General features: G+C 40.7%; 1 protein-coding gene across 5 annotated transcripts in view; it reads right to left on the bottom strand.

Moving 5' to 3' along the window:
- The window catches only part of GRB10 (growth factor receptor bound protein 10), a 149,711-nt gene that overhangs the window by 74,204 nt on the left and 62,915 nt on the right, over positions 1-12,592 (bottom strand). For all 5 annotated transcript variants that reach the window (XR_008820535.1, XM_056330146.1, XM_056330143.1 and 2 more), the window contains exon 3: positions 11,945-12,038. Coding sequence is in view for 4 of the 5 variants with exons in the window: in XM_056330146.1 (XP_056186121.1) it covers positions 11,945-12,038 (94 nt within the window). In the remaining variant the exon portion in view is untranslated. The remainder of the gene's footprint in view (positions 1-11,944; positions 12,039-12,592) is intronic.

Here is a 12,592-nt window from a genome sequence, read left to right as displayed (position 1 = left end):
CTCTGCTGTGAGTCAAGAATTATGCACCTTCAGTCAAAGTACATTTATAGTACTTACAAGCTGCATTATCTTTCACCACTTCCATACCATATGCTGCATACAAACAAGTCAATCTACAGAAAGGCAATCCACCCTATCAAAGTAACAGTCTACTGTTTACCCTATATATTAGGATACAATCTCACGTATGTTCACATTTCAGTCTTGATTTCATCTCTTCAGAACCTGCTCTCAATACCATCAACAAAGCAGGACTTCATCTTCAAAAACAGCATGCACACTATGAAGGAGATCTCAACCACATACTTGACAGAGGTTTTGCAATATCCTCATTTTGCTGATGGGGAAAATGTAGGTAGACATCTACAGTGATTTATTTCATCCCATGTAACAGCTAGTTTATTGAACCAGTGCTTCTCTTTGCCCTGCTCTGCACAGGCAGAGTATCCAATTCCAGCAAGTATTGCTCAACTCCTGCTGGGGGAGGTCGTGGAGCAGAGAGCCCATCACCGCTTATGCATGCTCATGTGAAGAAATGTACACTTAGGAGCATCCCGCAATGATTTCTGTGGTCGAGTTTCATCAAAACCTTGGGTGAGTCCAATTATTTTGAGCAGCTTATAGCTGCCCGAGGTACAGATGGCTAACTAACACATGGGAGTCAGGTCTGTTGCTGCCATCATTAACTGCTATAGTTTGCAATCTCTCTTTCGTGTATGAGCCTAAGAGTCTCTGTGCAACCCTGCAGCGCAGACTTCAGAGGTTTGTTACTCCACGCAGCTTCCAAAATGAGCGGAAAAGGAACCTTTCCCCCAACAACGGCTCTGCTATCAGTAAAACAGGCAGCCAGCCCGAGGTCACTCGCTGCCTTCAAATCGCTCTCTTTCAGTGAGGACTGACTGGCTGTGGGTACAGGCAATACACTCTGCGGAGATGCAGGGCTTACAGAAAGAACCAGCATTTTAGTGTAAGCAAACTGTACCATTTTACATATTTTTATATGTAAATATTTTAATATTCTTGCTATCTGAAGTCTGACTTCAGTCATGAAACTTTAATAATTTTTTAAACATAGAAAATCATGTTGATACTTAAATAAACACAATTTTGCCACTAAGAAAGCCTACTTTCACATTCACCCAACAACACTGCAGTAATTTGTTAGCCAGGTACTTCTAGTGATATCCATTTTTTCAGATATACCACAGTATATATTCTTCTTGACGTTAACTCAGTTAAGATATACTTGCTGATACAGACCATGAGCACATGGCAGTACAACTTGTTTGTCTTGACTAAAGGAAATTCATTCCCATGCTAGAAAAATCTTAAAATCTGCAGTCCTCAACTTCCCAGTCATCTGGCAGGACCAATCTCTCTTATAAACAGGTTAGAAAAGGCATTTCTAAGAAAGATGATGTTTAAGCTATAACTTGAATTGGGCATTTTCCTCTCAGCTGTAAGATGAGTTGCATCGTTAAGTGGCAAACCCAGTTTTCTAGTACAGAAGCTCCTGAAAATTGTTCTAACATGCAGAAAAGGATACTAAAACCTTAAACTAATTCTATACTTGTTCAGATTGCTTAACCCAAATTTGCCATAATAGCGTCAGCCAACTTTTAAAATCCATTCAATTTTTAAGCACAAAGCCAACTTTTGTTTAGCATTTATAATTCTTCCTCTAATTAAGACCAGCTAACAACTGAAAAGGAAGGGCACCAAGCTGTTGAATTGTAAGGAATCCTAAAGCAACAGAAGCCTCTGCTGGGAGAGCTGCTGTATCACAAATATGCCCCACTTTACTCTTCTCCCTCGTTCCGTTTTTTACCCCTGGAAATTTACATTTAGACGTTGCTGGGTTATTTTTTATTTAATTATTTTTATTTTTTCATGAATTTCTGTATTCATTCGTAAGATGATTAAAGTTCTGCTTAGAGGATGGAGCTCACAAAGAACTAAATTAACCTAAATTTTGCTCTACCTGAGGCGCTGGAAAGGAGACAGAAACCAAAGATTAGGACACTTTCATCATTAGGACAAACAACGGAAGGAAACCAAGAGCTGTACTGCTTGTTCTCCACCCTCTCCCTACTTTGACAGAGACCAAAAATACAACCTTGAAGGTCAAGGGAAAAGAAAAATCTAAAAATTGAATACACCTCTCAGAACTGTTTGCAGACAAGAGGGCTGCATTGTGTCAGCTATTAGAAATTATCTGCCATCACAAGAGAGATCAAAGGTGCATGGCTGATCAGAGACAGGACACAAATTAGTCCAGCATGCTTTAAATGGGGGTGGGAGTAACTTGGGGCTTTATCTGAAGGAGTTAAATGGATTTCATTTTGGGGAAGGAAAATTAAAAAATCTAGTCTCAAAATTGCTAAATGTACTGGTGAACTAAGACTGTCAAAAGGTTTCTTGCAAAGCTCAAGTCCAGACAATCTCAAGAATTCAGGGAGCAGTTTCTGGCACTACAACTGCTTCCAGTTTGCCACACCACTGCTACCACACTCTTGGAAATAAGTTTCAGATGAAAGGGGGGCTATTTTCCCCTGTCACCTTCAGAAAGCACAGAGATGTACAGTAACACTGTGCTCTTGATACAGATCATACCAAAGTACACATCTAAAAAATTAAATAGCCCACCACCCCCCGTATCAGTCACAGTAATTTCAAACATTAGATGCACTGCAGATAAATGGCAGTCAATTTCTGATCTATTTATAGGTGACACTCTTAAATGTCTGAATAAGCAGAAAACCTTTATTTCAGACTTGAACACAACAGTCATGAAGCCGTATTAGTGCCCTAGAGCTTTCCATATAATCAGATACTGAAAGGCAGCTCTCTCTCCATTAAGGCTGACCTTGCACAGTGTCACTGTACTTTTATCTCAAAAATTAGAGACACTTATACTTTCAAAAATATTCTTTAAAGTAGTATTTCAAAACAGGCAGTACAGCTGCAGTGAGTATGGATTGTTTCCACCTCTCAGTACACCCTTCCCTTTTACATGTCAAGCTGCCTTTGAAATTTAGGATTTGGTTTTGGTTAACGTGCCAGAATTTGAAGTTAATATTCTGACACTGCAGAGACGCTGTTTTTACTGAACAGACACCATTGTTACGGCATGATTAAAAACTAGGCTACATAATAAATCACCTCTCCTAGCTGGAAAGCTCATCAGTACTGAGACTATTTAAGTGCCCACAGCCATGTTTTGACATTTGGCTGTAACACCTTCACTGAAAGGTTCAAAACCTTACCTAAAGCTAAATACACTTAAAACATGCTCCCTAACAGGGAAGAATATGCAAAACCCAAGAATGTGCAGGAAGATGGTGGAGTGGCAAAGGCAAGAATTCAACTCAGCCACGTTAAAAACATCACCCAGAAGCTATCAAAAGAGCATTTTCTGGTAGTATCAATTTCCGTCCTTCTGCTCCCCTAATATCTTGACAGTAGAAATTTAGTCAGATTAAAAAAGAAAACATAAAGGCAATGAAGTTATGCCAGAAAACATATGAGCTCATCCCAAGACCTTAGAGTTAACTTGATTAAATTACAAGAGGGCATTTCAGATCACTAAGCTCAATTATGGACCATTAACTCAAATGGATGAAATAAGCCACCTAGGAGGCAGAGGACAAGCTGAGACCACAGGTCTACCCATATCTGCTGGACAGTAAATAAGTATATAAAAAACCTAAACTATAGTGAAATCGATCGCATTTGGCCGCTTTAGCGATCTGTTTACAGAAAGGATGAGGATGATGCAGGCTGCTAAGTAAACACATTCACAGAGGAGGGAGCACATTACCCATAGGATTTTGGATATTTTTGCTTACAAAAGTTAAGCGCATGAGAAATGAGCTCAGCTCGGGAACTTGGGAGAAGCACCTCATCAGAAGTAGATATTTAGGCAATGGTTTCCCTCTGGTGTCTGAATTTCCCCAAGGACACCATTACCAACAGAAGCACTGGACTCTTGAGCTCAAGCCACAGTAATTAAAATCCCAGACAACAACATCTCCATGAAGGTTGTTTTCCTCCAGGAGACCTCTCCCAGCCCATGCAAGGTACTCTTCCACCCAAGCAGCCACCAGGGAGGCTGCTGCACCAGCTGCCAGCAGACAGGTGCTCGGCAAGCAGCCAGCTGCCCCGAGTGGCCACACCAGCACAGAAAGTGTTTGTGCTGCCAACAGCATTACCTCGCTGAGCTGAGAGACCTCTGGGGAAGCATGCCAACAACAAATACACATGTGAACATTTGCCTCCTGCTAACAGAGCAGACGTTTGTAACAGACTAACATGTTTATGCACCCACCTCACCACACCCCAGCCCCTCCCCGACCACCCCCAAAATGTGCAGTTTCACTCAGCTGGTTCTTGTGCGATAGCTGCAGCACAGAAGGCATGTCTTCCACCAGACACCCAAGAATGCACAACCCCAGACAAGAGACGGCATCCCTACACCACCTCTTGCATTACCTAGCCAGAGCATGCAAGATGATGACTGACTGCTCCAACAGTTAGCCTTAGCTCTGCTTCAGTGGTAGCAGGTAATGCAAATCCCTTAATTTTAAGGACAAAAGTGAGTTAAAAAGGACGTTTGATTTTTCAATTTATTTCACAGTGTTTCCCTCTACGTATTTGACTTGTGGTGAGTTCCTTAAGAGTCATCACTTTAGGCTTATACTATTACTCATTTAACTTGTTCTCCAACAGGTAGCACGTAAGGAGTGAGGGAGGTAAATGTCATCTTGCTCTGAGAAAGATCTGGAAAGAAGCAACAGAATCAACACCACCCAGATGCCCAATTTACCCTCCCAAAGCCTTAGACAAGAATGTAACAATAACAACAAGAAAGGGAGCTTCTCATCACCCTGAATTCACACCTTGTGAAGCTACTCCCCATCCGGCCCCACGGTAACTGGACATACAAATCTGGAAAGAGAAGGTGGAGGAACACAATCTCTCTATCTTCGGTATGACCCACACACACACACTTTCTCAGATGCCATACACCCATACAGCTTCAGTCCCCAAGGGATGGGTAGGCTGCATCACGGGCTATCCTGAGCAAGGAACCCAACTCCCCAGCCCAGCTCCACCTGCTCTCCCAAAGCAACCGCCCTGCCCCAGCAAACACCACCCCCTCCAACATGGCAACAAGTTCGTTGCAAACCTGGTAATAACTTCACCAGTTTTCCATAGGCCACAGAAGAAAACAGGCTTAAAATTTACTTTGACAATCACGTAAACAGGGAGGACTGATTTTTAATATTGTAGTGCTTCTTGCTTTAGGCTTACTTCGAAATTCTGATTTTTTTCTACATCTCCAATTGTAAAACTTCCAATGAATAAAGGCCTCAAATCAAACCCTGTTACACCCTATACAACCACAGCAGAGGGCTCCTTCCCTGCACTGACTCCTGCCTCGTCAGAGCAATTTACCCAAAGGACACATTGAATTTTGAGAGATTATAAACAGACTTAAAATCCCATGCTTGTCAAGTATGAGATAGTCAGGATTTTTTTTTTTTAATTCTTATCAGACGGCCTTCAGAGGGGCACATTTATTTTTAAATACGTACCAAACCGAAGATTTGCGAAGCCAATACTAAAAATTTGATATATGAAAAATAAAATTAAAAATTTAAAAAATAAAATAAAAACTATCAGTGCCCTGCAAATATGTTTCTCCAAACATGTAATACCTTAAACATTTTTTGGTTTGTTTCTTCTCATTTTAATGATTTCACTCAAATCTTCATTTACAGCTTTATTATATACAGTCTTCCCTCTAAACTCAACAGTTGGTCTATTTTATCTTCTGCTGCAAATCTCTGAAATTATCTCCTAAACACCAACCTACTTTGTCTTCTTTTTTAAACACCATCCCCCCCCACACCCACCCACTGCCCCCGCCCTGGTTCTCTCAGCCCAAGGGTTTGGGAACTAATGTAATGAGGGAAGTTAAAAGTTCTATACAGCTATTACAGGTGCCTTCCTGGTAGCTGTGCTAACAAGATTCATCACCAAATATAATGGAAGCCTTCTCCAAAACAAGACAAAGGTGCTGTAATGAGCTAGGCAGGAAGCAGGGGCTCTGCTCTCTGCGTAAGGGTAGTCAGTGTAAATCTTTCTGGCACTAATGGTTGGGTTTTTCTAAGGCTGGACAATGACAACTACATTTATACAAAGCAGGAGAATTCATGAATGTCTGGCAGTATTGTTTCTGCAATACAAACAAGACTATCTGTTTTTCACTCTACATTTTCAATTCAGTACCAGCTGGATACTGCAAAAACACGTGTTAGTTGTGATACACCAAAATAACCGACTCATCCCAGTCAGATCCCATAACTGAAGCATGTCAGAAGTAGGACCGGCTGTTATTAAACATGCTCCTCCTTAGCTACAGAATGAATAACGACATTGCCTCAACCTCACGTGCCTATCCTGATGCAGACACAAAAGAAAAGATTTTAAGAGCAAGTAACGACAGTGGTTAAGAAAAAGTGGTATACAAGATTATTTCTCTGCGCTAAATCTTAGGAATTGTAATACTCCATCTAAGCCCATACTCAAACTCTGTCCATACTTACACGGGCTTGTATTTTTTAGAACGAAGCAGCATACTAGAAGGTTAGTTCCCCCCCCCCCCCCCCCCCCCCGACATTTACCATCTCTATAAAAGTTAATGTGTTAGTTATAGCCAGCAAGGTAAAGGAGAGCATCTAGCTCAACAGCAGGCTGCAGTGTGATCCAAGTTGGCAGCTGCCCTGGACCCCACCAGTTTCAGTGGGAACAAATTGTCTGTACATACAAGGCTGGAAACATAATGCCAACTGATACGCAGCCACAGCATCTTCACTGTCTTGCTATAGGCAAGATTTCCTACCATGACCAACCAAGAAAAACCAAACAATGAGCTGGCTGTTGACAAAGAACAGCTGTTGGCTAAAACAACTTCTATCACTGTTTTCGTTCTGCTACCGAAGCCACCTGGCTATGGAGCCAGAGGTACCACAATATTTGGCTCAGCTCTGCCTGCGAACTGCTGTGACAAAAAGCATCAAGTCCAACAAGAGCTGAGAGTGCCTCAGGGGAGGAAGGCTGCGTGCAAATGCATTAATAAGAAGATAAATCTTTCATCACAGACCCATGGCAAAACACATTTGTACAGACACTGAAAATCATCCCACAAGTACGCACATAGAGAGAGTGCCAGAACTGCACATCTAATACTTCCACTAAAAGTCAAGGTGACAGAATATGTGTTATTTATGCCTGGCTTCAAAATCCTGACTAAGAAGTAGCTACACAATCTCAAAAAGTACACATCAAGTACCCAATAAAAGGTACTGCTCAAACACTTCACAACCGGGACTAAAGTTGGCACTATTTGCTGCTTGCTAGAAAAACAAACAGAAAAATGAGCTCTGAAACATGTCTCAACAAAGAAAAAACCAGAAGCACAGAGCAAGACAAGAAACAGCAGTGGCATGGCTGGCAGGTTAAACTCGCCTGAAGCCTGAGAGTAAACAAGTTCAGCTGGGCTTATGGTTTTCTGCAGCATGGTGTGTTTTGCTATCATACTTCACATGGCAAGGCCATTCCTAGGCAGCACAGGGAAATCTGTAGGATAGAACTTGCCTTGCTACTGAGATACATTCGAGGTTCACTTTGAACGCACTGCACAGCAGTGTGCTCAGCCAAGGGCAGTGGAGGCTGCACTGCCAGGGTGCTTGCGGGTCCGGACAGGACAACCAGCAGCATCCTTTGGGACCAGACAGGGAGACCAAGTGCTGGAGTCCATCACCTCTACGAAAGGCCTCCAAATGGCATCTCCACATGAATGCAAGTTTTTGACCAAAATCACCACTACGTTCCAGAGCTCTGCCCCTTGCTATTGGACAGGCTATGAACACTGAAGGCTACACACTGCAGATAAACTGCCATTGCAAAATATTGAACATTTGTGAGTGCTAAATGTTTTGCAAGCTGACATGTGGCTGAGCAGGCTACAGTTTTCTTCATCTCATCTCCACACTCCACTCCCAAAGGGAAAAAAAGAAAAATAACAATACCTGTCCCATTCTAAGCATGCTCTCAACTTCCTCTTTCTCTTGAGGTTTTTAAAGTTCGTGAATTTTTTTATTGTTTCTTCACCTCCTTCCTTAACTCTTCACAAAATGCCACATAGCTTAGATATATTTTTCCTTCTCCGAGCCCAGAGGCTTTACTACAGCTTCTGGAAGAACTGCTAAAGAAATACTTACCTTACTGTTTATTAAATGCCAAATCCTGGATGGCTGTTATTAACTTTCTATAACTTTCAACAGGTAGATGAAGCATATCTCTTACTTTACATGAGTGGACATTAGCACTGTTCAGCTGGATGAAGCTTGGTCTTTCCCACTGCATTTAATTTATAATGTAGCTTTTGGGGAACACAGGTGAGAAATCCTACCTCCTGCTCTCTGTGCTTAGTACCTTTATGAAATTTTCTCAAGTAGCAGATCATTGAAAAGTGAATACTAAATAATAGCTTAGATATAAAAATACTTACTGTTAAAGTAAGCAAGTTCATCATACCTACACATAAGCAGTTACTGAACGTAGTTATTTCTAAGAAAAAATACTATTCCATCTGCACTCAACTCAACCTGTTTCATATGGTGCAGTCAGCACAAGGCTACTTGTCTGTCATGCAGACATGTCTGTCATGCAGAAACTCAACCTGTTTCATATGAAACCTGCCTATAAAGACTCCTAACTTTACAAAAAGTGTTCTCGGCTCCCCAATCTTTAGAAGATATCTTTTAAAATAAAAAGCTGAACAGTTATAAAGCATCTGCTTGTGTAAAAAGAGTGATTCAGCAGGAAACATGTACTTGAAATACCCTTCACAAGAAAGAGCTTATTCATGCAGGGACAGTTGGCAGGGATATCTCAGCCTCCACTTGAATGCTCTTTTTCCAGCTTGTGTCGAAGGGATTCAGATGCCTGGGAGGAAGCTAATCACCATTTTTATAGGCTGTGGAAAGGAGGGTCTGGTTCAGAATTGCAAGTGCTCTCCCAGTGAAGGGCTGTAAGTTAATGTTCAACAGAAACTAGCAATCTGCTGTGTTCACTGAGCAGCGTGGTCAGGTATTAATTGGAAGTATATACATAAAATAAAGTAGTAAGTACAGTTGCTCAAAGTTCAGCTGCAGCATTTAAGGCACAATACACTAAAGAGAAAAAGGCAGGGAGCACTTAACACATGAAATGTTTTAGCCAATTCTAACCCTTCCACAATTTCTGCTCTCATTAAATATGCATTAAACCCTTTGTTGCAAGCCTATCAGTTTTCTTTAAAAGCTTTATATCTGCTAGTAGGTATAAGCTGAAGTCAACAAGTAATGTTGTATATATAACTGGAAGCAAAATTTGCCATAGTCTGTTGCAAATATCTTTCTCATCAACATAATCAAAACATACCACCATACAGATTAATTCATTAAAGGCAGGCAGTGGGCCTGCAAGTTACTTCTGGGTACAGATATACTCTTAAGTTTTTCATCACTGTCAGTGTCAACAAAGCTTTAAAAGAAAGTAATGGATAACACAGTAAGAGTGAGCGACAGTAAGAGTATAAAAGCAAACAGCTGCCACAGAACTTAAAAACCCACTTTATGTTGATAATCTGGTCCTCCTATTTATTGTGTGACTAATAAGACTGCATGGGAGCTAGCTCAGACCATGTCACAACTACCTCTGAAGCTCTAAGTGTTATATTTTTCTATGTACTATTCATTAATCAGTATCTGTAATAGGCGGCAGCTCTTAAAATACTTGTACTTTCAAGTTTTTGACAAGAATGTCATATGCTATGAAACAGTGTAAACGCTCACACTTGGACAGAACAAACACACAAGACATGACATCACATCATGCTTATAGTCACTTCCATTTTCAAAGATACTGAAGCAGCAGATACCATGCCTGTAAGGCACATTGCTTCCCTCCAACACTGCAAGATGACAGAAATTCTACAGCTGAGCATGACATTCAGGTTTCAGTTCCTAATCCATGCCACTAACATAACAGTGTCTCAGTCACACTGGTAGGCAAGATCAGTAATGTGCTAAATACCTACTTCAGCAACAAAATAAAGATTTTAGAAATACTGGATTTGACTGCTGTCAGCTGATGTACAGAAAAATCCTGAACAATTTGTGGGTGCAAAAGTGATCTTTATTTCAGAAAGTATTGGGAAAAATATTAACTGGGCCTTGCTCTAGAAACAGGCATTAAACTGCGAGTACCCACTATGCAAAGCATTCTCTGTGAAGACAGCTGTTTCGTAAATTAAATTGGACCAGTTTGTATACAGACATTTGGCTCAAAGTGGCTGAGAGAGCCACACATCAGATCATACTGTATAGATCCTTCTGCAGTACTGCAATATTGATAGAGGAAAAAAAAGGACCTGAAAAAGAAGCAGGAAAACATCAGGCTGGGAAGCTGGCATTTTGCCAAACTGCAGTATTCCCCATCTCTTCAGTAAATGTTCAGACTTCATAAGCAGTACCCACACATACTTTTAATGCATGAACTTAGACCACACAGGACACATTTCCCCTCAAAATCTCTTGATTAAAGGGGTTTATTTACAAATAGCTTCAGAAGTCGTCACCTATATTGATCTGCTCCAGAATTTGCACATCCCAAGGCAGGTAAAGTTAATGTAACAGTACCATTCTACTACAAATGAAAAATGGAATTTATAAATTCTTGTTCTGTACATATGCAAGTATGCCACAACACACTGCCTGTGCTACTGGAAGTTTTAGACTGGGTAACATGGCAACCTGTCATCTTCCATTTTCAATGAAAAAAAAAAAAGCTTTAAAAAACTGGAAGACTTGGGGCATGGGGAGTAAGTTAAAATACAAACCTCGTTACATTCTAGGACTGCTTTGTGAAACATAAATAGTCTTGAGGATCTACGAGTTGTGAAATTCCAGCCTTGCTGCCCCTTGGCATATGAAAGCAGCTGGATATTTAAAGGAAAAGTTAAGCATGTCATATTTACCAAATATTTTAAGTACTATGTTTGTAATCTTTTTTTGTTTCAATAGCCTTGTGCTGACTGCAATACTATTAGCTGTTGCACTGAAGAAACAACTTTTGAAGATGACTTTCAAGGACTTGGTTCCAAATTAAACCATCAGGAACCCTGAGGGTAAAGGGGGTTCACTGGTTAAGATGGCACTCATTATTTCAAAGCCGAAAACATAAAGCTGAGCTCAATGTCCCTGCTATAATAGTAACTGCCTTTTTTTAGGTATATGAACAGACAAAAATTGGCAAAGAAAGACTTTTATGATTTATTATAATTTTATTTGAACTTATATGGTCCTGTTGAATTACAGGATGTAACTATTGCACCAGCATTGTGTTGTCTAGTTCAGGACTTTCTTTCCCCAAATGAGATGATTTCTGTCATGCAAAGCAAGTAAAGATATTTTTCTTTTCTCCTACTGCAAAAGTTGAACCAGAGACCTGAACTCTTCCTATAGCAGTCAAAGACTTTTTTTAAATGCAACTTTAACATTACAAATACTGAATTCAGTTTCAGTACTGCTCTCTCCCCATGACCCCACTAAAAACAGGAGAATATAGCTGCCACCCAGGCTAGCAATCCTGGTTTGGGCTACAAGGCTTGAGATACACCAGAAGTTCTTTGTGTTCTTCATCCACAGCTCACAGGACAGCTGCGATGAAAACCTATTTCTCAGCTCTCCTCCTTCAGCCATCCAGATATTTTTTCTATTATTATTATTTTAAATGAGAAGGAGAAATGGTAACATAGAGGCAAAACTATCTCTGCCTAAGCAGTGACTGGCTTTCCCCCAAGGAGCCTGGATTCCCACCCACTGTTCTTTACCTTGGTGATTCAGGGAGATGCGGTTAGATGGTTCTTGGAAACCCGGTTCCACCAGATCCCGCCGACCATGAGCTGAAGTCTGATCTACATTGTCCTAAAAACAGAAGAGAAGAAAATCTTATCAAAAACAGGCATTCTGTACTCCCTGTAAGCTACACTGTGCAGAGCCAAACCACTGACACAACAGAAAATCCCTGCCATACCTCAAAGGAGAAACCGATGTCAGGGTAGGGGGAGGAAGATTATAGGGGGACACTAGACTACCACATTAATACAGGTGGCGTGAATCTAGAACCAATAATTATGTTGTTGGGTCATCTGTACATCAGTTTTGCATTTCAAAGTGGGAAACAGTGATGTAAACACACTTCTTAGTTTAACAAAAGTTTCTTCTTGCATCAAATTATGTGGAGGCTTGGGGCTTTGTTTTCTTTAATTCCAAGTCTGTGGCTTAGGGGTTTGTAACTAATTAACTGGATCGAAACAGATTCAGTAGTGAACTACCAAACCTCAAGAGGAATCCGAAGTTCAGTTTAGATAAACATCCATGGCTCTGGATGCCAACCTGTAATATTTTTATTTATATATATAGATATACATACACACACTAGAACTCTCACAGGATCAGGTTTCAAGAAGTTTTAACAC

The sequence above is a fragment of the Falco biarmicus genome, chromosome 3 (genome assembly GCF_023638135.1).
Source record: "Falco biarmicus isolate bFalBia1 chromosome 3, bFalBia1.pri, whole genome shotgun sequence".
In the NCBI taxonomy this organism is placed as follows: domain Eukaryota; kingdom Metazoa; phylum Chordata; class Aves; order Falconiformes; family Falconidae; genus Falco; species Falco biarmicus.
Note: the sequence above shows the minus strand (reverse complement) of the source record. Positions and strands in the feature narration are given on the sequence as shown.